Source organism: Emydura macquarii, unplaced genomic scaffold (genome assembly GCF_026122565.2).
Source record: "Emydura macquarii macquarii isolate MOO-44397 ecotype Brisbane River unplaced genomic scaffold, CSIRO-AGI_Emac_v2 contig_968, whole genome shotgun sequence".
NCBI classification, from domain to species: Eukaryota; Metazoa; Chordata; order Testudines; family Chelidae; genus Emydura; species Emydura macquarii.
The window spans coordinates 18,415,088-18,441,941 of NW_027131105.1; the positions used below are offsets into that span (position 1 = coordinate 18,415,088).

Here is a 26,854-nt window from a genome sequence, read left to right on the forward strand (position 1 = left end):
CTCGTCTCTTGACTTATACCTAGATTGTAAGCCCACTGGGGCAGAGACTGTCTTTTCTGTTTTGTTTGTACAGCCCATATTATGACGGGGTCCTGGTCCACAACTGGGGTTCTTAGGTGCTACAATAATACAATAAATAAATAATATTCAAGGTTACACAGAAAGGCTATGAAAAAACCTGGAGCTGAACCCACCTCTTGAGTCCCAGTCCAAGTTTGCTTTTCCAGTGAATCACTTGACACTCCTCTAGGGGAGAAGCAAAACTAGCAGGGAGGTTATAGGATCAGCAGAGGTGTGTGCAGCGCATTACATTAGGGTGGAATTTTCGGGCCACACCGGATTAAAATGGATTTATCCTTGCTGCCTTACTCTCCGCCGAAAAATCTCGCTGCGTTATCTGTTTCGGCTGCAGCTAGTGACATCTTTCCCACGGACGAAAAAAACTATCGGAGTCCTTCTTTTCGGTGGCAGCTCCCGACATCTTGCCCGCTGCCGAGAAAAAATGCCGGGGCAGCTCATGTCACATTACGGTTTTGTCGAGCCCTGCATTACGGTGTGCCTGGGCACACCCCGTGCGCACGCCTATGAGGAGCAGTATCTTTCAATGGCAGCTCCAATAGGTTGTCCTTGCAAAGTTCCTGTTCCACAAGCCCTGCTATCTGCAGTAGTATCTCGTTATATTCCTCCTGCTGAGTCAGAGCTGCATTGGTTTGTCATGGTGGATCCTGGACTAACTCTAGCTTATTCCCCATCACTCCAGGTGGCAGGTTCCCTTCCTAAATTGTGAGCAAAACCCCTCACTTTAAAAAGGACATTGTCCAAATGTGCTCTTTCCAACACCTTCCATTTTCAGCTGAAGATCCATCCCATTCTGAATCCTCGCAGATTTTTGGCTCTAGAATTGTTTCCCATTCTATTTATGGCTCTGCCCTCCTCTATATTGCAGGGTGAAATCTAATTACATTTGAGTCTCTAATATTTTTCCTCTACGTGCATTTTTCTTGCTATTCTAAGAGCAGCCATATGCTCTAGAGCACAAAGATCCAATGAGATATGTGCTTCCCTACTACTGGAGGCGTTCAGCTTTTGGCTTTCTTCCTCCAATGTACCCAACTTGAGTGTGGTCACAGAGTTAGGTCTATAAACCTGGGCAGGCATAGCTGACAACATAGCTCACTCCTTGCAAGGTTCCATTCGCTGCCAAAGAATGCACAGGTTTTAATGTCACACATACTTCCCTGCCAGCAGGATTAGGCATTGTAATCAACTTCACCAAGTCCAGCTAGCAAGGACGTGCGTCATGTGCTCTGCTCTGACTCTTGTTGGGGGTGAGTCATGCCCTGCAGGAGTGTGAGAAGGGAGTCCTCCCTGTCCTCCAAGGGAGTACAAATGTGATGATGACCAGCTGCCGTTCAGGGAGTGCAAGGGATTGGGGAGACTTCTTGGGCTCTCTCGCTCAGCAGCTGCGTATAATGAAAACCTTATCCTCCTTTGACTGAAGTGTCACTCCCGTTCCCATAACTCCTTTCCCCCACCCCCCCAATCACTTTATTGTAAATTAACCTCCATCAATTCAGAATGAGAAAATAGGATATTTTACTCAAGTGTCCCTTCTCCCCACCCAACACATACGTGCACGCGCACACACCCCATGTTGGAGTATCTAGACTTATTATTTCTAATTCACTTACAAAAAATATCACTCCCCCTCCCCACCCCCACGTTCAAGAATAAAACATTCTGAGTGACCCATGCGGCTGTGTGTTAGTGAAGTTCCTCATTCCACCACTACGCCTTGTGAAAGTTGGTCATGTGAAAGGCCAAGTGAAAAGCAGAAGACAGCACCACAAATTAATCCTGCTTCCATCCTCAAACCTCAGCATGCTGCCCAACAACAAAGAAAATCTCTTTCGGTGTTTCATTTCCTCTTCTAAAACTCAACAGCTAATGTGCTGTCTTGCTGTACAAAATGGCTGCTGCACAGCACCCAAGAAGTAGCTGCATTTTAACAGTTGGTGAGTGATACTGTGAACAGGTTTTTTTAAACTTCTGCGGCACTTCCCTAAGTCAGCAGGGATTCATTCAAATAGGAGGTTGGTGGATGTTTGCACTGAGGTCCTGCCCACTCATAAGAATTCGACTAGGAGGGACTGCCTGTGAGATATTGAGCCAGTGCATTCCACAGACAAGTCAGTCATACCCCTCCCTGGCCAGTGTCTTCAACTTTGGAGTGGACAGGCCTGGGTTACTCAGGAAAGCCTGCAGAAGCCAATATAGCTCAATACTGAATCAACAGGTAGATTTAGATTATTACTGTTGCTACAGAAAACAGTGTAATGGCTGTACTCAGGACAAGAGGAACAAAACTACAAAGACCAACGAACAAGATGCACCCATAAATATTCATATGCGACAATAAAAAAAAAATGCCCAAGAGAATTCTTAAATGGTAGTGGGCTGAAAGAATATGAATTGAACAGCAAAGTAGCATGTAACCTGGCCATTAGCAGGACTCATCTAGAGTCAGCAACTGAGTTCAGGGCTCCCTTGTTCTAACTGCTATACACACAGATGCTGAGAGTCCAGCTCAGCCCCAAAGAGTTTACAGACTAAAGAGACTAGCCAAAGAACGGAAAAGGAAGTATTATTAGCCCCATTTTAGAGATAGGGAATTCATGCATGGTGAGGTTAAGTCACTTGACCAAGTCCACACAGGAAGTCCATGGCAAAGCTGGAAAGCTGAACCCAGATCATTTATGCCCAGTGCCTTACTCACAAGAACGTTCCCTCCTCTGAAATCCAAATGTTTTAATTTAAAGTAATTTATTATTATTACGGAGAAGAAAATACATCAACCCCGTGACAGTGGGCCATACAGACCCAAATATTCAAAAGCATTCATTTTGGGAGCCTACATTTTTTATTTAAGATAGGCACTCAAAAATTGAGCCTCCCCAAAATATCACCCATATTTGGAACTGGAAGCTATGCTGTATAAACTGTGCATCTTCCATCACTATCAAAATCACTCACGAGCACCTCTGGCCTGATTCCAGATCTACGCTTCTTGCACTGTCCAAATTGAAGCCAGTGAAAGTTTCTTGCCTGCAATGAATCAGGCCCTTTGAACATGTGCTCAGGGGGTGCTGCACTGAAAGAGTTAAAACATATTCTGCGAATCCCCATGTAAATATTCTTAGGAATCTCCTTGGACAATATGCATTCCATACCTGAGATTCAAAATGAAACAGATGACAATAACCTCCTATTTTGGGGGTCGGGGTTATTGAAGCAGACCAGGGTGGTCTTTTTACACACCGACTTAGCACCAACACGTCAATCAATCACAGTGACCAGAATGCGTCCCTGGACGTACACATGTAAGGAGCAGCACGTAAGGGCCACGACCACTCATTTAATGCCAATGACACTATGCATTTTGAGTCTGTACTAGTTAAAAATAGCAGCTGCAACAACAAAATTTCCACAATTAATACAGCAGCAAATTAACAGCTGCACTTATAACCTCTGCACGGGGATCAGGCACTGTGACATCCATGCTCAGAAAGAGAGCAGAGACTCAGTGGACTTTCAGGCTGAGTTCAGTAATGCCCTTGCTGGTTTAAAGTAAAGGAGGAGGACGAGGACGTGCTACCTTCATTCTACTGCTTTCCCCCTTTAAATGCTCCAGGCATCTGTCTCTAAAGACAGAGAGAGAGAGAGAGAGAGAGAGAGAGACAGAGGGAGAGAAAAGTTCCAGGGGGGTAGCCGTGTTAGTCTGTATACAGCAAAAACAAGGAGAATCCTGTAGCACTTTAAAGACTAACAAATTTAATTTCTGCAGGCATAAGCTTTCGTGTGCTGTAACCCACTTCCTCAGATCAGAGGGAGAGAAGTGACTGAGTAACTCCTCCAACCAAACCAGCAAATGAAGGGTGCAGAGGACGTAACCGAAGCAAGGGGCTGGCTTCCCAAAGAAAAAAAACCCATCAACAAACAAGTGGGTGGGTGGCCTCCGCTGAGGCAAAGCAGAGCTGCCCATCGCCACCAGCACCAGCGTTCAGGATCCTCCCAGCAATTATGGCAGCGGAGGGCCAGGCAATCAGGTGAAGACTTTACATCTTCGGCTCCTCTTGGGGACTGGTCGGCTAGGCTCTGAGCAGAAAGACCCTTTAGGGAGAGCAGCTGCCGCCCTGCTTGCCTTTCGCTTTCGTTTCTGTTTGCTGGATCCCTGTCTGCCCTGGGGTGGGGCAGGGGCCCTTGAAACACTGATCAGATAACACAAGGTTGGGGCGTGTGGGGCAAGGGACTCAGAGCTGGAAAAGCTCAGCTGCCCCCTCTCTATAAAGTTCTAATAATTACCCCTCTCCTCCTTTAAACATTAAACAAATCTCGTGGCTGGGGGCCTTAACAGCAAGGCAAGCATTCACTTCCCTCGGTGGCAGTGAATCATTGTTAATTGCACATACAATATCAGTCCTTGTCACTTTAGAAAGTTTTCCCAGAGGGAACAGGCCTCATGTAGGCGGGCTTTGTTTGAGCAGGAAATGAGAGGGCTGAGTGTGTCACAGGGTTTTACCTGCAGAGTGGAGAAGCTAGCTGACTTCCCCCCACACAGTTATAAATGTACCCAAAAGATGTGGGGCTAGATCCACTGCTGAGTACATCAATGTAACTCCATTGAAGTAAATGAATTACACTAGCAGAGGTTCTGGTATTTTTCTCTTCCTCCTATCAGCAAGGACTGCAGTGTGTTTATTTGTGTTTGTCGTAGTGTGGTAGCGGGTTGTCTGAGTTAGAGAACTGGGCTGTGAATTTTCCTCTGAAGGCGCTGAGGCTGATATTTTCCAGGACTAAGTTCCAGGTCTGCAGCCAGTCCCAGAAAAAGCTCTGTCTCCTGCGCACTTGAGTTTCATGCTCAAGGCTGACACAGTTCTGTTGGGCCAGTGAAATGCTGCTGTCTCAGGAGGACATGATAACCGCCTGAGAACACATGCCTTCCTTGGATAGTCATATTAGTTAGATTCATTCAGCTATTCTTCATCTAAGTACTGAATTTAGCCTTTGAAATAAATGGTTCTATGAAGGTGATGCAATGCTACCAGCAGTACTCAATATATGTATCCACTGAGCTGAGACTTATTGTTGCTTTTCAAGTGTTGGCCGTGAAAGTATAGAATTAGTTTACCCCTATTAAAGTATTATTTGGCCCTTAATTTTGCTTACTTTAAAGGCAGTTTTCCTTGTGTATTAAGTTTCTAATATAACAGTTTTTAAATGGATCCTTCGAACAGTGAGAAACTTTCTCAGTTTGTGTGCAAGCATAGTGATTCTATAACACAGAGACACACGGTTTCAATATTATTACACAAGCTGGTAAGACCCAGATTTGGTAGAACTTCCCAGTGCAGATCAAATTTTTCAGACTGATTTTATATCCTCCAAAACAGGCATCAGAATGGAAATGCCAATGAAGGCTTTTGTGGAGCATCTTTCTATAATTTGATGTTAGTTGTGATCTAGAAAATATTGTTCAATGAAGCATGGAAATTAAGTGGTATCATAATGGCCTTTCAGAATTTGTGTAGGAATATCCATCCATCTAAGTGTGTCATTTCTTGCAACCGAGGTTCAGCAGTCTGCTAAATAAAATTATATCTTGGCATACAAAATACAAAGCTACAGCAGTTCATACCTTCCACGTTATAAAGCATATTCTAGACTGGTACATGCAGGGTGCTTTAAAGGGGGGAAATATTGCTCCCTCCAAATTAGGGACAATGGCTGAGATTTACAAAACTCAATGCCTAAATTAGTTAATCAAATCCTGATTTAGCGACCTAAATAAGTGGCCTGATTTTCAAGAGTGCTGAGTATCGAGCACCTCAATGGTTCCATAAATTCCATAGAATCCATAAGATGTCTTTAGATCAAAGCTTCTTTTTGAGATCTCACTACATAGGTCCTTTAGCATTGCTCGAGTTCTCATTTCTCCATGTCAACGTCCCCATTGCCATCTTTGTACAGGTTTATTCCTAAACGCTCAGATTACCTGTTTTCTTTTGCTTTTTTTATTAGAGCTTCCAGTGAGAGCTATGGAGCTGTTGATCAGATGTCTCATGCCTTTGCTGGAGGATCTTTTGGTATGAAAACCCAAGCAATCAATGATTATCATGACACGAATGTTTGAAAAACAGCACGTCCACCGTATACTGTAAACTATATACTATCCACTATATGCATTGGAGTCAGATCCTCAGCCGGCATGCGTAAATCAGTGTAGCTCCATTGAAGTCAGTGAGGCTCCACTAATTTATATCAGCTGAGGATCTGGTCCATGTTATTTAAATATCCTCTAAAGTCATTTAAAGTCAAGTCCTGGTGCCAAATTGTTTGGTGTTGCACTTTGGAATTATAATCTATTTAGCTCAACAGTACTGACTACACTCACTGTCATGTATTTAAGGTGCTAAACTTTACCTTTCAAGATGAATTTTAACAGATTTGGATCACCTGTACGTTTCTCAAGAAACTCAAGATATTCTCCCTGGGAGTACAAGTTTCTTTGCTGGCTGAGTCAGTTCTTGTATGTCACTCTTTGACAAGGAGCTGAGAATGGACCCAATCCTGTACTCCTTACTTGAAGTCAATGAAAATTTTGACTCCATAAAAATAGTGTGGAGTCATGAAGACATTGATGCATAAATTGCACAATGCATTGTCCCCCCTAAATGCACATTTTTGTGAATAAACACCGACATCTTGTTGGTCAATGGGAAGCAGTGATTAATCAGCATAAATTCATTTACATTTTTTCCTTTTAAGTGAGTTGTGTTCATGGTTCAGCAATTAAAATGCTTGCAGTTTAACTATTGCAAATTGAACCAATGTGCTGAAATTCAGAATGAGAGACTTCTAGAGACTTTCATTTCTTCAGAAGAGCTCAATTTCTCTGATAGGAAGGATTTACTTACGTTCCCTCATCTTCAGTTCCTGCTTGTGGTAAATAACAAGGTTATACATGGTTCCCTCTAGGGTTCTTTCAGTGTCATTCCTGAAACAGCCAAAAGTGTTGCTACTGAGTAGCATGAGTCATAGTTTGCTACGGGTGGATTCAAACAGGCAGTGAGGCCTCCTTAAATGTCCATTTCAGGTACCGACATTCAGATTTCATCAACCTCTACTGGTAAGAACTGATTCAAATCTCTGTCCAAACTTCACTGAAAGTTTTGGTTGGATTAAAAAAAAAATTGTGCTCAGATAATATATTTCCTCAGGTATACTAATTTTTGAGCATCTGTGCTGTCTCATTCTGTCTGAAGCCATCAGCAGAAGTATTGAAATACCGCAAGAGAAGCTTTTGTGGTACTTCCATTGCAGTGAGAATCAAAAATAATCACTTGAGTTTCTTATGAGATTTCCAGACCTATTTTGCAGACTCTTATTTCTAAGGGAGTCAAGCGGACATCTCAACTCATAGGTGTTTATCCTGGCCTCACCTCGAACCTTAGGGAATTTGCCCATCAGTAGTCTACATGTTCATGACAGAGGTCACCCATTGTAACCATTTTTATGGCAAAACTTCCTGGCATATCTCAAAGACTTATTTGAGTGAAGATGAGAAGTGCGATTTTTCTCTCACATCAGTTTTATGCTAGTGTAACTCTGATGTGACTGGGAGGAGAATTTGGCCCAACATAAAGCCTTCTGTATATCCAGGGCCCTAGCTGCTTCATTGCATGTTTGAGTGAGAACGTTATCACAACTTTGTATTGCTAAACTCTTTATGCTGTAGGTGCCATTGTTCCTGATCCCATGATCAATGGAGAAGAACCATCTGCTCCCCCTGCTTATCCCATAGATGATATCTCTGGCTATGAAGGCACAGCTCTCAGTGATGGTGGTTAGTACATAAACCCACAGACTATTTTTTTCCTGAGACTGTGTCTCTCTCTTTAAAAGGAAGTCAAATGTAGAGGGTTTTGTACCACTTGATTGTCACTTCTATATTCCTGAATGTAATCTTACTAGCCATGGCATTTGGAGGGCTTAGCAATTGAACAGGCCAACAAGAGCATTTTTGGGAAGTTGACCCACTTTACCTATCATTCCATTCCGGTACCTTTTTCTTTTCAATGTAAAGCAATAAAAATGATGGAGGTGGTACATTACCCAATTTTATCCCCAAATTAGCACTGTTTTTAATATTAATACATGGCTAACTATATTGAAAAATAATGCAGCATTTTCCCAAGTGATAGTTAGGGTGGGAGAGAGGGATTCCACTGGGCTCAAACAGCTGCCAAAATTTGCAAGTTACCCCCCCTGTGCCACAGCTCCTTACCCCTGCTGTGCCGCACAATTGCCTCTTCAACCCTGCTGAACCACCAAATAAATGTACCCCTGAAATGTATCCCTTTCCTGTGATATTTTGTCTGTGTCCTGTGCTGATCAGAGGCAGTTCATTAAACCAGGACAGACACCGATGTGGTTTTGGGCTTATTTCAAAAGCAGACCGGAACGGAAGGAGACGTGGCAAATGTATGTGTCTCTCCCAACCTATAAAATACCAACTTCTGCTTTTTCGTTTCTCACAGGAGGAAAAGATTTACCTCCTCCATCAGATCTGGTGACCGGTCGTGGAGGTGGGCACCCTCCAGCCCAAACAGACTGGAAGTAAGATGTGCACTTGCTTTCAAATGTAATGATGGTGGTGAACTGTTACCTTGCACCCTTTGCAAACTAAATGTAATCAACACCGCTGATGAGAGGGGGGGAGCCGACTGGCACCCTGCACACAAGTGAGGGGAGGGAACTTCTTGGTCAAGGTTGTGGAGTCAAATACCCCTCTTATAAATGGTACTGTGGGAACTTTAGGGACTCATCATTTTCAGTTCTCCCAGCCAATATGTGAATGCCTACCTTACAAGTGCACGTCAAGATATGTATGCACAAAACCATGATCAGCCTATGCTGCTGAGAAGATAAGAATGCACATAGCCATGTGTGAGCAAATTCAAGGATTTTACATGCACATGTCTGAGGCGTACAATAGGCATTAATTTGCACATTCTCAAATACATGCTGACCTGATGGCTGAAAACCAGATGCCGATGTCCATTGAATACTGACAGGACTTCACTTGTTAAGGTTGCATTCTAAACACCTCGCACACAATAAACTGCCTCTCTGTCTGGGAGAGATGAAGGCTTGAGTGATCCTTGTTGGGATTTGAATCTCTAAGAGACTCTAGGTTTTTCCAAACCTGATGCTTGTAAGACTAAGTCATTTTATCCAACATTTTTCTGTCAGTGCAATGGAGTGCTGTGTAAATTAGGTACAGGCCTTACATGGGAGAATGTGTGATGCTGGGATGTCTTCTGAAAGGGGAAGGGTGAATGTTTAGCACACAGGGAATCACCAGTCTGAAAATTGAAAGTCAATTTCAAACCAGTCCACTTTTTCTTCTCTCTTTTTGGTAGCATTCCTGCCATTTCAGAAGATGCAGCCAAAGAAGCTTTCATGCAGTATGCAGCCGGGAAGTGTTGTTACAGTTCTGCCCCTGCCAAGGAAATGGTGTTTCGGGATCTGCACCCATTCAACACCTACAGAGTATGTTCATCTTTTGCAGCCCAACTCACTCACAGTGGGAATTTGGCATTCCACTGGGATCAAACAGGTGCCACGCTTTGCAAATTGCCCTTACCCAGACAATAGCCCCTTATAGAGGAATTCACATTGGGATGGTGTAGCTAGCTTCTGTTGGAATTGTGTTTGCAACATCCAAACATCTGGGGAATCATAAAGGAATGCAATCTTTAGAATGACAGCAAAGAGCTACTTCCTCTTTGTAGCTTTTCAATGATTGCTTGGTTTAGAATCTGGAAAATGCGGATTCACAGATTGATTCCATTGTTATGGATCTTTTTGCATGTCAAATTTAAAAAAAATATATATTCCATTTTGATCCCTGCTCCGAACAGATTAAGGACATAGGTAAAAAATTCAGCAGCAAGTCTACATAGCGCATCCGCTACTACTAGAACCACTGAAGTTATCCTGAAATAGGGATAATGTAGACAATGTCAAAGAAAGAAACAACTTTTGGATATAGCCATTTTTAATTAACAGAGCAGCTGTGATGGTCTCATTGGCATTTCTGGCTTTTAGAGTATAGAGCAAATACAGGGCCTGATCAAAAGACCATTCATAAGAATGGAAAGTTTCCCATTGACTTTGATAGGCTTTGGCTCAGACCCATAGTACAACATTCTATGAAGATATTGCCTCACCCTGTCAACAGTGAGATTGGTCATTATTTCAGCTAGAATCTTGTGTCTTAAACTTCACAGGTTGAGGTCCTAATTGGATTTTTGTACAGACTGCATTGAATGCCCAGTAGCTCCCACTTCAGGGTTGTTATGGATTTTTGTTCATTTGTTTAAATCTTGTAATTAATTTTTCAGTATCGGCTAGAGACCTTCACTGAATCCAGATCCCCCGAGTGGAAGACAACACCTTACAAGGGTAAGTAGGATTCTGGTGTCAGGTAAGAATCTTGTGCAATCTGCTTCTTGCTCTAATACAGGTCTTATAGTTGTCTTATTGTTCTACCAGAAGCTAATGGAAAATGCGCAGAGGAAAAGTTACCTTCACTCAGGTGCCAAACTGCAGTTATTAAAAATAAAATAAATCACATACCTAGATAAAAATATTCTGACAATTCATTACACACCTAAAGCACAGTAAGCCAGTTGATTTAGGACTATGTTATATGATTTATATAACATGGTTGTTGAAATAAACTAGATTCTTGAAGGAAGCACTCTAGCTCTATAAGAACGCAGATATTCTGGTGTGTACTGGAGCTTACTGAGCTCCAGTATATCTAATTTATACTGTTCTAATGTAAATGGGGGAACATTGCAGTCCATCGGAAGGCAAATGTTATAGAAACTAAATGACAGAGCCAATGTTTCAAAGCTATTAGGAGTTGGCAAACCAGAAGAGATTTGGATTCCGGGAACCTTCAAGCACCATGTTATATCTAGAGTTGGCTGAAAATTTTAAAAGAAAACATTTTTGTTGAAAAATGGCCTTTTTCAAAAAACGGACAAATTTTTTTTGGTGGACAAATGGACAAAAAACCCTGTTTTATTAACTTAACTAAGAATGAATCTTTTTTATTTTTTCCAGTTTACATTTTTTTGCCATTACTTCTCTTTGACAGGAGAAAGAATAAAGAAGGGAATGGAGGGGGAAAAAAAGAAAAGGGGAATCAAGAGGTGGCGTTTGTTGGAGACGAAAATACTCTGAGAAAGAGGGGGAAAAAGCAAAGACCCAAACCCTGAAAATTGATGAATGAAATTTTACATAAAATCAAAAAGTTAAACAATAATTGTTCCTTTTTGCAATTTGCAAAATGGATGACTTTGAAATCTTCAAGGTATTTTGCAACCTTTAAAAATAATGGATTTTACTTGCTTTCACTCAGTTTAGGGCTTTGTTTTTCTTTTTCATAACCACTGCCCATTCCATTCACTGGGGACATGAAGCCAAAATTTATTGAACACAATTGCTTGTAATTAATAAGTTCCTGATCCCACAAACACTTAGGCATCTGTTTAAGTTTGCTAACCTTGATTTCAATTGGGACTACTCATGGTAGTAAAGATAAGCATGCACAAAACTGATTGCAGGATTAAGGCCTAAAATAAGTGTTTTTCACTGAATTTTGGAAACAACTGTGAGTTTGATTTTTTTGTAATCCTAATTTCTCAGTGGAAATTTGACCATGGTGCATAAACACTGTTTTGGTTGAATATTTTCATTGGGTTTGTTTGTGCTCATAAAATACTCTAGATAAAAATCTTCCTTTTTGGGGCAGGAAATAAATTATGCTTGGTAAACAATGGAATTCCTTGACATACAAATGAGTAGGTATTGATTCTAGTCACCTTAACTGAGAGAACAGATACAGGTGTGGCATGATTTAATTACAGGTGTCAGGAAATATCTAGTGTTTGTACTCAATACACTTTTGTCTCTGCTTCAGGTGAATTTGTGGACTCCTTTTTGCTTGGGCCAGCCCCTTTACCATGGGATATACAAGTGGAAGTTCCTACCATGTTCACAGACAACATAACCGGAGTCAAAGTGCCTCACACATCTTCATTAAAGGTATAATAATCATAGAATTGTAGGACTGGAAAGGTCCTCAAGAGGTCATCTAGTCCAGTCTCTGCACTCAAGGCAGGACTAAGTATTATCTAGATCATCCTTGACAGATGTTTGTCTAACCTGCTTTTAAAAATCGCCAATGATGGAGATTCCACAATTTCCCTAAGTAATTTATTGCAGTGCTTAACTAATAATAGATCACCTCATCCCATGCTTTGGTAAGATTACATGTATATAAATACATATATTTAAAAATGAAAGGATCTGTGTGATAGAGTGCGCTCCACTCACAGCTAGGATGGCACCTCCTCCTGGTCATTTTGGGGAATAGCTGGTGAGGCCAATGCTCCTTCCCATGGTTACATGCTGTCCTCCGCCTCTCTCTGTGGGTCTGCAGACCATCTTTTGCTCCACGAGCTGCTGCTGCCTTTTTGTGACTTGGCCCTCTGGCCAGGTCATGAAATGGTTTCCTCTTCTGGGGTTGGAAAGTCTTTCTTCACCAGTACTCCTAGGCAGTCTTCCTATTCGCTGCCTCATAGTGCCACTCCCTCAATGGCTGACAGGGGAACCTGGGCCTGCCCTCTACTGCAGGTTCCAGCTAAGGGACCCACTAGCCAGCAGTCAAGGTCTGTTCCCTTCTAGACCTTACTGCCTTGCCCTGCCCTGCCCTCTCCTCTCTGGGTTTGCCAGCCTGAATGCACCTCCCTTCTTCCAGGGAGTGACTGCACACTTTCGCAGTAGCCCCTTTCTGCTGCCGATTTCCTGCCTTTATAGCTCCAAGCCAACTTGTTCCTCTCCAACTGGGCTCCCTCGGTCCAGAAATTATTTAGCCACCTGATTCCTCTCAGCCATGGCCTGTTGTGTTAATTAACCCCCTTCTTAGTCTTCATTAACTCTTTCAGGGCAAGTGTGGGGTGAACACCCCATCGTAGTCTGGTATTTTTCTATGGCATCTTCAGTCATGTGCTGCCATTGTTTCTGTCAATAGAAATGCATGGCAGAAACAAGCAGCTAGCCAACAGGTATTTTCTGATATTTGGATAAGGGGTTCGGTTAAAGTCCTCTCAGCTCATGGCTGCTGATTTTACAGGTGGAAGTTAAAGATTCGATATGCTCACAAAGAAACGGTGGGATTTTTAAAAGTGCTCAGCGCTGGCTTAGCCATACTCCCATCGAGTCAATGGGTTTTTTAACATTGAGTTCAAAGGGAGCAGGGTTAGGCCAGTGCTAAGTTATTTTGAAAACTCCATCCACCGAGAGAGAGAAGTGAAGGCAGCTGCCCCAAGCTACACACTGTTTCTCAACAAAAGGAGCTCTGGGCGCTGATCCTGCAACCCTTATTCACCCAATTAATCCCCATGTGCTCATTGATGTCAGTGGGACTACTGGCATGGGTAGGAGTTATTCACATGAGTAAAGTTTAGCAAGAGTTGCAAGATCAAGCTTCTATCATCCAAGAAGGCGTGACAGCTATTTCTGAGTGCACAGCCACTATACCATCATTTAATTCACTTAAGGAGACTATGAGTTTGATAGCTACTCTATAAAACCAAGATCTGCTTTATTAGCAAGACATTTTAAACTGTTAAGCAATACTCGGAATGCTGAAACAATGAATAACTTTCTCCCAGCTTTAAATAGCTATGGGCCAAATCCTGTGGGGGTTTGCTCTCCTGTCTCCACTGGTGTTAATGCTCCTTGCAAGCACATAGCTCCACTCAGGATTTGGCCCTGTAATGGGAAACATATGGACACTTATTCATGTTTGTTGATGGAGGTAATTTTCATGATTTGATACTGGGCCATTTGTATTTTTAGTGATGCCGGCAGTTGGTGGGTATCTATCTCAAGCAGATATAGGAGCAAAACAAAGTGAATTAATATGCATGTTGTTTTCCTAATGATCTTTTGTAAATTTTGGAAGGTGCTCACAAAGTGCTGTACGCTCGCTAAAGCCATAGTGTGCTACTTGCTGAGATTCAGTTAGTAAAATGTTCTATTCTGAGCACACATTTAAATACTATCTAGAAAGACAACCCTTATCTGCAGAGACATGGAGCATCCACTACTTCCATTGAGTCTGATTTGAATTGAAGATTAGAGGCAATATGTTTCCCCCTGCAATCTACACACATATGCACTTGGGTCCTTATCTCACACCACTCAAATCAATGGGAATATTTTGCCATTGACTTCAGTGACACAAGAACAAACTTATAGTCGGTCCACATTTCATCCCTGTATCAAAGCTCTTCACAGGGACTGAAGCAGAGTCTAAGGCGGCTTAAGTTACCTTTGCACCTCCCCTGTCTTTGACCAGCTGGGGATATCCTCAGCTTCAGTGCTACCCTAACTTGAACTGAGCTATGTCAAACTGCTTCCCTAGTGGGCTATTGTGACAGCTGGGGCGGGGAACACCATAGCCACTTTCATTTCCCAAAGAATCCCCCTGACATGCACTCTGCAATAGGAGCTTCAGTGGTGGATGGCGGGAGGGAAGAAGCACGGAACCAGTTATGCCAATGTTGCACCACTGCAGATTCCTCCTACACCAGGACATAACCAATGGCCAATACACAACCATGAAGAAAGACGAAGAGAAAACCGTATAGGAGTCTAATATATGCTGTGATATGGACAGTATTGTTATCCAATGGGCAAATCAAGTGATTTGTGTTCCTGAGCGCTAGTTCCAACTCTGACACTTTGGGCAAGCTGCCACTCTGTGCCTCAGTTTACCTATCTGTTACATGGGGTTAATAATCAATAAATGCTTCATTGTAGTCAGGAATATTTGTACTCTGGTTATCCCCTTATAGGGAAAGAAATGAGCTGTCAGAGTCACAAGAGGTGGTATCTGAGTTTAATTTATATGTGTGGGTATTCCCTTCGGAAGGGAAATCAGAATCCATAAGCGAAGAGCAGCTTGTAGCTCTCAGATGTAGCTCTGCCCTCTGTGAACTCCAGCATACAGACTGAGCATTCATGCTCTCACAGAGACTCTCTCCCTTTCTTGCTTATCTACACTAGAGAATTGTAGGAGAAAATTCCCTCCAGTGCTAGTTTAGCATGAATTTTTGTCTACTGTAAGGCTCTCACTGGTGCTGCCACATGGTCAAACTGAACCAGTGTTATCATGGGTGGCAGTTCCCCCTCCTAAAATTCCCTACTGTAAACATGGGTCGAATGTTTTAGCTTTATTTCAAACAAATTATAGCCTTTGATAGAAGTGTGTGCATGGGCGGACACTCAAAATCACCCTCCCGCTTGATTGGATGGACCTTTGGGTGTTGGCACCAGTGAGCTTACAGCTACTTTGCAACATAAAAGAAACGTATTATTACTCAATGACCTTCCTTTTCTCCCAGTTGTACCTGTAGAAGGGGGGTTGTAGTTTGGCTGTAGGTATCTGGATAGCTCTTTGAGAACCTTGACTGAAAGGCCTTATAAAAGCGTAAAGAATCTGGGTGATGGACAAAAAGTTTCTCTAGGAAGTCAATGATTTCCACAAAAGAAGAAAATAAAACTTTCTCATTGTGTTTTGCTGGGTACCAAGAAGCAGCCAGACAGTAACATAAAGAGCTAAATAACAGAAATGTAAAACCACTGATTTCCTTTACAATTTCTCCTTTGATTTAAGGGCTGCCATCATTGTCAAAGCTCAGGTAAAATTCGCTGCACCAAATGTCATGGAAGAAGAAAGGTGAGTAGCCATGTTTAAGGGGATCCTTTGCTTAGGCCTGAATTCATTCTGGGGAAAGGTGTTGAAATAAGACCCAGGCAAAGATGCTGAAATGGAATAGCTTTGGGAAGGGAGAAGGGATGTGAGGTTGGCTGTGAAGAGTTCACAATTGTATTGTGCTCTGTTGTATAGCATTTATTGTTATTTATTATTTGTATTGTCACAGTGCCTAGGAGTTTCTGTCATGAACCAGAACCCTATTGTGCTAGGCACTGCACAAACGCAGAACAAAAATACGGTTTCTGCCCCAAAGAGCTTACAGATCTAAGCATCTCCCAGGCAGCTGCAGTGATCTCCATTCATGGGACTTGTGTAGTGCTGAGTGCAATGGAGGTTTGCAGAGTGGGGCCCTTAAAGATTAATTTATGCCTATGTTGAATGCTTTGGTCAGACAAGCTGCAGGACTCAATAGAGGGGTAACTATGTGAAATTCTACGGCCTGTGTTATACAGAAGGTCAGATTAGATGATCTAGTCTGACTCCTTCTGGCCTTAAAAATCTATGAATCTATTAAACTTGCAATCTATTTTCCATGTGAGGAAATGAAGGTTGCAACACAAGCAAATTGCTCTGGCAAAGTATATATATTTCTGACTTTTCCATCTAATTAATCCAGGTAGACTGCTGGATTTGTCATGGCTCTGGGAAAAGGCTGAATAATGACAGGTGCACACACTGCAGCGGATCTGGACGGAGCAGGTGAGACAACACTCAAGGAGAAGCCAACTTGGCAAGTCCTTATTTTAATTAGCATCAGGCTCAAAACTATGGCAGCAGGGGTGGAATACTGCTACATTTGGGGACAGTCTGAGGTCAGATTCTTAGGTGGGCTCAGTTTTGCTGTACAATGTTGATTAGCTAAGGGCAAGTGTGAAAATGCCCCTCAGTGCTGGGCAGAGGCTGCCCAATATATGAAGTGTGATGTGTGTACGTACACACACACACACACACACACACACACACACACGAGTGTATGTCTCCGAAATCACTGTGGTAATAGATTCTCACCATCCATTGTAATTATCGTTCTTTGTCCACAGATGCAACAGTTGTTCTGGTTCAGGCCACAAAACCTGCAACATCTGTGCAGGAAAAGGACAGTTGCTGTACTACATTGAACTCCAAGTCAAATGGCAAGTCTAATAAAACTTTAGATAATTCTCATTTGGAGGGAAGCTCCTTCCTCACCGTGGTACATACAGGGTTTAATAGGCAATATTGGGACAGGCAGGTGGATTGTGATTACTGCTGTCCCTCAGGAAGGGGGCTGTTAGGATTTCAAGAAAATTACCAGCTTCATAAAGTGGGGCTGTGTACACACACACATACACACACACACACACACTTCAAAACCTCTGATGAAATTGGTAGATGGCTTACTGGAAAGCTCCAAAAGAGATCAGTATCTTAAGAAGGAAGTTGGAGGAGACAAACTTTGTGAACATTTACAATAATCACTGTGAAGTTGGAAGCTTAGTTGTGGCTCTTTGCTAAGATAGGATCAAAGCTATGGGCTATGTAAACAGCTCATCTCTCTGACCTTGTGCCAGCAACAAAGAAACACAGATTAGGAATGGACAGAGTATCACATTCCTGGCTGTTTAATCACTGATGACTATTTAGGGAGAAGCCACAGCAGAGAATAGGAGAGTAATTCCCTCCTCATTTAAATTCATGAGATCCATCTTGTTCTAAACTGCACTTCATATGGAGGAGAAAAAAAATGTCCTTCCCTGATTCAGTGACCAGTGTAGTACATAGAGTACCAGACGGGATGGTCTAACAAGTGCCTTACAGAACAGCAGTTTCACTTCTTGCTTTGTATGCTGTCCCACTGCTAATCTGTGGTAGTGCAGTATCTTCTTTGATTTTTCAGTCTCCAGATTGGGTTAGAGTTCCCAGATTGTTTTACATTGGTTTGAATTAAACCACAGTTGGCCCCTGCTGGCCGGCCCAGTCATCCACTTAAAAACGTTCAGCCATTGTTATTTTAAAAGTTCCAGAGGGGTAGCCATGTTAGTCTGTACACAGTAAAAACAACGAGAATCCTGTAGCACCTTAAAGACTAACACATTTCTGCTGGCATAAGCTTTCGTGGGCTGCAACCCACTTTGTCAGATGCACTTTTAAAGGCACTTGATGTTAATATCACTTGATGGGCTTTGTAAGAGGATTGATACAAAGAACAAATATAAATAAACCATCTTAACATTTCAGTCGGCTGGTAACACAAGTTAGGATCCACTACAACCAGAATTTGATTGCCCAAGTCTCCAATTTTGCATTCCAGCATAGCATGCCTCCAGATTATCATTAGAAAAGTCCAAAGAACATAATGTATTATGTTTAAAGCTCTACTACCAGGAACCTCAGTATAGATTGGGGAACTTATTTGACAACTCTGTCTTGTGGAGTTTGATGTTTTTGTAGCACAAGACACACAAAGAAGGGGCTCTCTAAAATCCATTTGAGCAAGGGAAGATACAATAGGTGGCAATATCTGTGTCCTTGTTCTTGTAGGAAGAATAACATTTTTGAATACGTTGCGGACCAAAGATCTGGGTTTCCTGCTGACTTCTTCAAGGAGGTCACTGGGCAGAAGATGTTTGTTGATGAACAGTCCATGGTAATGAAACTCTAGACTCTATCACCTCTTGAAATAGCAAAATGACAGGTCTGGAAACAGAACAACTCATAGCCTGACATGAAGTTTAATAAGAATTTAAAATGTCAGAAGAAGAAAAAGACGTTTGAGAACACAGTGCTCTGTTTTTCTGTTTAGTAATGTAACTAAATTAGCTAATTCTCACATGTCAGCTACAGCAGGATTTTCCTTTTTTAGTAAAAGTTATTGAAAGGACTCAGGGCCACATACTGGTTTTGAATGTTGTGTATGTGAATTCACATCTTTGACTTGATAACCAGAGCTGCTGCGCATTTACAAATTCCAGATGAGGTCAATGGGGGTGAGAGATGAAAACAAGGTTTGAGTCACCTTTGACTACTCAGACCAGGGGAAAGTCCTACAGTTCCCCAGCAACATGGATCTCACTAACAGCCTATAATTCCCACAAAAAGGGGCCACATCCTCTGTTGACATAAAATGGTGCAGTTCCGTTTAAGTCAATGCAGCTGTGCTAATTTACACGAGCAGATAACATTGCCCCGTGTCTACATCCACAGATGTTGAAAGCTGCACTTTCTTTGCATTTGGTCTGTCTGTCATATATATATATAGGGTTAGCTGTGCTGTGTATGGGTTTATGGTCACTGGGCTCATGTACATTCCCAGTGCTCACAAAAAAAAAAAAAAAAAAAAATTAAATTTCAAAGAGATTTAGTTACATGTAATTTACATTAGAGATGGTCTCAAGAAACTCCCCCAGATTTGATCAGCCTCAGGCTTTGTGCTGTTAGAAATCCAGGTCTAAATTTTTCAGCTTGTGTTCCTCTCCAGTTTACATATTTGCAGGAGCTTTCAAATAGCAAATATAAATGCAGTATAGTCCGATTTTCCTAGTGGCTACCTATCGAGAGGATTTTCAGGGACCAGGCAACCCTGCTCAGCATGCAGCATAGTTTGTTAATTCCAAACTGGTTCTGTGTTTGAGCCCCTGACTGGGGCTTTTAGGTGCCTCCATAATATAAATAACAATAATAGCCGTGCTCCTTTAGGGGTGGTTTGGTATTTCAGCTGTTTCCATAACACACTCCAAATCCTTCTTAACCACCCGCTTTTTGGAGGAGCTACAAAATGGATGATGCATCTTGATTTCCTACAGGGTATATTGGGAGTTAATTATAGTGATTCTTTTAGAGCCTGCAAAGAAATCTACAATCAAGTGCATTTAGGCTATTTTCCTGGAAATCCAGAACATATTGCTTTTCAAGATTTAGCCCATAGAGCTTGTGTATACTTTTTGCCCCAGCATAGATGTGCTGTGTTGGTGTAAGACAGGGCTTGCACTCCTGTGACTAACCCCCTTTGAAATCTGGCACAGACAAGCCCTTAGTTTTTAGCAACCACAACACAATTAGCTGACACCCAGCAATGAAGACTGCTGGAAAAGATACTAGGAAATAATGCCTAGACACAAAACTCAGAATTGAAGTGGCCTTAATTCAGTTTAATTTAGTTCACTTTGGAGGTGAATTAAACTAAACCGAATTGCAGCCACTTTAATTCTGAATTACCGTGTCCACTCAGAGGTTTAATGCAGCTCAATGATATCCATTTAAAATTTAGTTAATTCAGTTTAATTTTTCCAAGTGTCCCTGTGGAGACAAGCTCTGAGAGACCCCAGGATGGAGCTGGACCTGATATTTGGAAGTAATTGTGATCTCCTTTCCCGTTTGTGTGTCTTAAATATTTTCATTTTCTCCAGGTTTATCCCGTGGTGAATTTTCCTGATCCTTCCATAAGTCAGGCTTCTCAAAATGCTGTTGTGCAACATCACACTCAGTTTGCATCCACATCTCGTGTACTGAGACAGGTGAGTGCACTGCAGCCCACGTCTAACAAGATGGTGCAAAGTAACTAGTTTGTGGAAACCAGACTGTATCAGCTTAGTATTTGTGCAAGTCTCACTGTGCCCTTTTCTACTGGACCATTTGAAACAGTTCTTCAAGCACCAGAGCAAAAGGCTTTCCATTAGGTGGATAGTGACTATTAACATTAAAGTGATAGGATTTTCTTAAATGCCTGCATACTAAGAATAAAACAGACCCTTAACACTTCTTTAATTTGATTTACAATGGGAGGGGGTGTAATAATAAAGAAAAAGTGCAATAGTATGAGAAGTGAGCATCAGAGAATTGCCAGCGAGTTAGAACATGATACTGGGAGACAGAAGCGCCTTGGGTTAGAATCTCAACTCTGCCACTGATTGCCTGTGGGTGAGTCAACTCACTTCTTCTCTATGTGCTTCAGTTTCCACATCTATAAAATGGGATTTGTCATGTTTTCTTACCCAGGGGTATGGTGCGGATTAATTATTGAATGTTTGCGCGGGTCTTCAAACATGCAAAGTGCTACATAAAGTGCTTTTGAAAATGTCACCCAGAGAGTTTATAAATCCTCCTGTAATTATGGATTTAGATTTATTATCCTTGTATTCTCTCTCTCTTTCTTCCAGAGGCAAACTATTGAGCTGATTCCTCTTACTAAAGTGGAATACGAGTGGCAAGGGAAACTGTATTCCTATTATGTGTACGGAGATGAAAATAAGGTGTATACAGAGAACTACCCCAAAAAGTGCTGCTGCTCTGTTATGTGACTGATGGATCACTTCTCAGAATGCCAGGGACAATGGCTGTTGTCCAGGCCCAAACAAGGAAAAGATTCATCTAGTACTATTTTTGTTTTGTTTTGGTCAGTAGAAGTTCATTGATTTGTGTGTATGGGGCAGGCAGGAAGGGAATGGTAGAGTGAGAGGTTTGTCAAATTGATTATTAAATTTCAGGACCGGAGCTTGTATGTATGTCACACAACCTGTAGGCCTCTGGGGGATTTCTGTGGCTCTCCTTGTCCCACTGCTAACACTGGTAGAATGAAAACTCAACTTTGGATTACAGTGCCATTTAGTTTTAGCACTCTGTGTGGGCCTGGCCCAACATACTTTTACTCAGACTTCACTGGGTCTCCTTGCAGGAATAAAGTCTACATTTTTATGAGTAAGGAAATTCAAGGAAAACAGGTCCTAGATCTGTGTCCTCCATTATCAGCAGTAGCAAAAATTGACCCTACAGGCCAAAGTCTGCTCTGTCTTATACTAGGGCAACCCAGTGACTTCAGTGAGGTTGTACCAGTGTAAGTCAAGCCACATTTTGAATAGGAGGTATTAATAGTGGATCAGAAGGAGCTGTGGTTAGTATATGACTGCTGTCCCGTAACGCTGACTACAAATTTCCCTCTGTTGTTTGTAGATACTTTTATTCTCATTACAGCTGAATATTCTGGGAAATGGTACCTGACATACATTGAAAAGGTTTTGCCGTTCACCTTCAGAATTTGGAACCAGCAGGTTTCCTAGTGACTGCTCAGCAAAAAGCACATGGATGGGAGTGGCACGTCTGACATTTTGAGAATGTCTGTCTTCACTACAGGGTGTGGCATGCTGGTTCAGCCATCAATAATCTTGTCTGTGGCAAGTATGCAGGCAGCGTTTTAACTCTTCTAATAGAATCCCCAAATGAAGATAAATAGAGAAGGAAAAAGGACAAATGGTGGATTTTATTTGAATTAAGTGTATAGGGCCTGACCAAAAGCCTTTTGAAGTCAGTGAGAGTCTTTCCATGACTTCAGCGGATCAGTTCTATAATGCACCTTATTAATTTTCCACTATCAAATTCTAACCTTCCTTGCTGCAGAGTTTTCAGCGTGCTTGGATCGTACTTCATTTGCCATGTAACTATGATACACACACATCCCCACGCACACACGCACCTATAGATTCTCTTTCTATACAAATGTCATGGTAAGAAAATATGACTAGGTAATATTCCTGTTAAGAATAAATGTATTGGTGCAGTTGTGCCAACAACACTGTACTACTAATGCCCAAGTGTTTACTCGCACATGCTTGTCAAATCCAGTTTGTGTAGGTGGAATATAACCAGGGTGGACTGCATTAGTCTTTTAAATATTTAAGTGGATTTAGTGGATGTGGTAAAGGCTCTGGAAAAGCTATTTGTCCAGATATCCAATATAAGCAATGAAAGTTTAAACTTCCTCCTATTCTGCTAACAACATTGTCAGTGTGCCCTAATCTTGACCAGGAGAGATCAACTCTGGGTCTAAAATGGTAGCCCAGCCACCATGCCCGCTCAGTCTTTGCCCTCTGCTAAGACTACCAACAGTTCTAATTGGTATCAGTTTATTATTGTTATTATTACTATTATTTGCGTTGCCCGGGAACATCACTCATAGACCAGGACCCCATTGCGCTAGGTGCTGTACAAACCCAGAACAAAAAAATGAGCCTCTCCCCAAATAACTTACAATCTAAATAAGAGTTTACAATCCAATTTTTGCATAGGACAGTGAAAGGCCATCAGCTGGTACCTTTGGTTACTTACTTGGAAGCAACCTAGATGAACCTGTGTTAATGACTGCATGGATAAAATTTTCAAAAGTACCCACATCACATTAAACATAGGCTCCTAAGTCACTTAGGTGCTTTTGAAAATTTTACCCTACATTTAATATTTACTTGGGTAACAGCATATGTTACCAAACACTTTGCTGAGCAAAAACCTCTTTCAGACTGATTTAGTGCTGTAAAATGAATTCTGTAATGAAAACCCAAAAGTATTAGTCACTATAAACAGAATAATTGAACCTTGATCCCAGCAGTCAAGATCGGATGCTTTTGATGCCAGTGAGCAAACGCTGCAAGAATCATATTTCTCAGTATGTTTGTAACACTTCACCAATTATAAACATTCAGCTTTAACTTCAAGGATGTTTAGAAAGCATCTCTTTGTCTGATAATAAATGGAAGTTCTGATGGAGAATGGATCAGAATTTAATAGACGCTGGTACCCTTTGCTTATACAACTAATGTAAAAGAGGTTTGTTCTGCTGTAGAATTGATACAAGTGTCTGGGATGAACATTTTGATTTGGGTGTAAACCTGAATAAGCTCCATTGACTTCAGAAATAGTTACTTTGGATTTACACCAGTGAAACTAAGATCAGAATCTGACTCTGAAACTTTAGGGAGAAATTAATGTAATTTGTCTGATTTTTCAACAGCAGAATTACATAGTTAAACTAGCTATCCTTCTGTCCAATTCCATCTTTCCCAAATTAATATGTGTGTGTGTGTGAGAGTGAGTTTGCATATGTGTTGGAAATATGTAAACAGGCTGAATAATTTAAAAAATATGGTCCTGAATGTTTCCTCTTGAAGTATTTTTGGATTGTCTTTGTTTTTAAAATCTTTAAATAGAATCTTTTCAGCAGATAAAAGGTGTTTTTTTCAAAATCGCCTTAGTGACTTAGGAGTAGAGCTGGTTGGAGAAACTTCAACAAAACCATATTCCATCAGAACATGCAGTGCTGTCAAAATACAAATGTTTTGCGAAATCAGGTAAATTTTGCTGGCATTTAATTGTGGAAGAAAACTGAAAAAACTTCTGATTTTTTTTGTTTTGTTTTGAAACCATGTTTTGTTTTGAATAGTTTTTATTTTCTATTATAATGTATTTTTAAAAAAATATCTAAATTAAAACATTTTAATCAACCTGAAATGGAAATTCTTCAGTATTCTTCCTTTTCAGAGAATTTAAAAATATTTGGTTTAGATTTCAAATTGGAACGAAGTCAAATCCTTTGTGAAACGGAATTTCCATCCTCTTCATAGCTCTAATTAACTTAAATCTCCAAAACAGACTTAAGCACTTAAGAACTTAAGTCCCTTTAAAAGTCAGTGGGTCTCATTGTCCTAAGTCTGTTTTGAAAATAGGGCCTTGGGAGCTTTTGAAAATTTTATCCAAAGTCTGTTCAGGGAACAGCATAGGATGAATACATCTTAGGTGCATATACAGAGAAGAAATACAACTTTTGAAACAAGAGATAGAAAATAAGATTTTACTGCATTATGTTCCCAGACTATATTTCCATGTCTTTTTTAAAACTGGAAAGATATTTCATCAAGTCAGATTTCTTTTTCCTGTAAGTGTTGCATAGCACTGTAATACACGGAAACAGATTGCTCAGAGGACCGAAGAGGAATGCAAATTGCCAGTTTTCAAGATGTGCCTGCAAGGGAGGAAAATGTGTTGTGTTTATTGTATAATACATTTATGAACAAATATTAGTATAATGTTCACTTCCAATAATAACTTCTTTCAGTGACTTATCATCTGCTAGTTTCAGTGTGGTACCATTAATTAGGTCTGTAGTGCCATCTAGTGTTTGATTGTATCAATGCAAACAAGATGTTTCCTTTTTTTCTAACAACAGTGCCACTGGACCTTATTCTGTTCTTATTCGCACCGACTTTAACAAGTGTAACACAATGTACATCCACTGACTTAAATATAATATTTTGTGTCTTCGATGTGTGACTTCAGTGGAATTACTCTAAATTTACATGAGAGTGAAAGAATATCACCAAGGTCTGTGCTGCTCATTTGACTGCACAGATGATCTCCACTTTATCTGATTTAGCTATTCATAAATCTTTGTTTTCCTTAACTGGACTGGACATCCCAAGACAAAACTTTGTCACAAGAACCTGTTGTTTCTGGTGGAGGTGGTTGTAAATTAGAAGTAGCTGCCATTTTGAGAACCATGATGTACAGAGGCCTAAGAAAATGAAAAACAAAGTTAACCAAACTTTCTCAAGCCTGGAGAGTTGGGGTTTGAGTTTTTGATGAAGGTTTCCAAGGGTGGGGCATGTGCAGCCAGATTCTGGTGCAACTCTGTTGAAGGTCACTGGAATTGCACTTGTGTAAAGCCAGTTTATAGGGAGAAGAATCAGGCCTAAGAGACTTATCCGGGAATTTGCCCGTATAAATGATGCCAACTGGAAGATGGTATAGGAGCATATATGGATAAGGGGGGCCCTTAAGGTGTATTCGGGATCTCTGATTACCCCTTTCTACACCAGTCTCGCGTTGGGGGGTGTCACGCTGGCTGGATTGGGGGGGGGGAGCATGTATGATATTGTTTGACATCAATATGTCAAAATCATAATAATTCATGTGAGATATGCTGTGTCAGGTACTGTTAGAAAGGCCATAATGTGCTAAGTAAGATGATGATGTTTATGTTCATGTGTTATATGTGTAATGGAAGTTATGGATACGGTTGATATATCTGTATTTCAAATTGTGCTGTGTCTGGGTCACACCCCAGACAGGATGGCTGCAGAACAAAAGCCTGCTTAATGGCCCATTAAGACATTCCCAGGTGCAAGGGGCCCAGGGGGAGAAGCCAGGGATATACCTGATGAGTCACCAGGACTTGCTCATGTGACTCTGGACTCCATTTTGGTTCCTGTAAAATTCCACAAGCAGCATGGCAGGGGCCAGAGGATATATAAGGCAGAAGCCTTGGAATCCATTTTGTCGTCAATCCTGTACAGCTTCAGCCACCTATCTACCTCTGGATCAACTCATCTATAACTGAAGCTGTGAAACAAAGGACTGAGATCCATCCAGGTACTGGATGTATACCAGAGGGACTATAAAAGCCTGAAAACTCCACAACTCTACTAGAAACCTGATGTATATGGACTTTCAAATCATTTGTATGTATCTGATTGATTTAATCCTTTAACATTTCTCTTATAGTTTGTTTCTTTCTTTTTAAAATAAACCTTTAGTTTTAGTTACTAAAGGATTGGCTGGCAGCGTGGTATTTTGGCTAAGATCCAAACTTATATTGATCTGGTACTGTGGCTGACCCTTTGGGGTCAAGAGAAACCTTTTTGGTAAAGAGCATAGAGTTTTAAATAACTGGTCTCTTTATTGGATACCTAGTGGCTGATTGGGAGCCGGAGACTGAAATGCAGTAAAGGGGGCTGTGTGTATTTGTGTACTGACTTCTTGATAACCAGTTTGGGGAAATCAGAAGCACAGTTTGTGGCTGGTTGGGAAGTCTGGCTGTAGTGCCACCCACCAGTGCTGGGAGAATCTGCTCTCTTTTTGCAGCCTGCCCTGACCTTGGCATTTTCAGGTGGCTACCCTAGGCACAGGCAGGTCACATATGGGTCCAGGGGTCCCTGGGTCGGCTAGGGTCCCTGCTGAAAGCCTGTGTAACACTGGTTGTCACAGTTATTATGAGATGTATGTATGGAAAACCTGAGGAGTTATATATATATGCTGAAAATTATGTTCTCGAGGCCTTGCAGTTAAAGGCAGGTCACACAAAGTTAGCATGCCTTACAAAAAACTTCTCCAGTCAGAAGGCCGGAGATGCTT

At 41.4% G+C, this 26,854-nt stretch overlaps 1 protein-coding gene across 1 annotated transcript; it reads left to right on the forward strand.

Moving 5' to 3' along the window:
- Positions 1 to 3,997: 3,997 nt before the first annotated feature.
- LOC137150436 (protein SSUH2 homolog) lies at positions 3,998 to 26,255 on the forward strand. Its single transcript, XM_067544395.1, has 13 exons — positions 3,998 to 4,106; positions 6,079 to 6,143; positions 7,796 to 7,903; positions 8,598 to 8,676; positions 9,483 to 9,612; positions 10,467 to 10,527; positions 12,056 to 12,180; positions 15,821 to 15,883; positions 16,539 to 16,621; positions 16,963 to 17,059; positions 18,447 to 18,548; positions 20,308 to 20,415; positions 21,058 to 26,255. Exons 1-13 carry the CDS (start codon positions 4,081 to 4,083, stop codon positions 21,196 to 21,198), a joined length of 1,188 nt encoding a protein of 395 aa, XP_067400496.1. The 5' UTR covers positions 3,998 to 4,080; the 3' UTR covers positions 21,199 to 26,255.
- Positions 26,256 to 26,854: the final 599 nt, after the last annotated feature.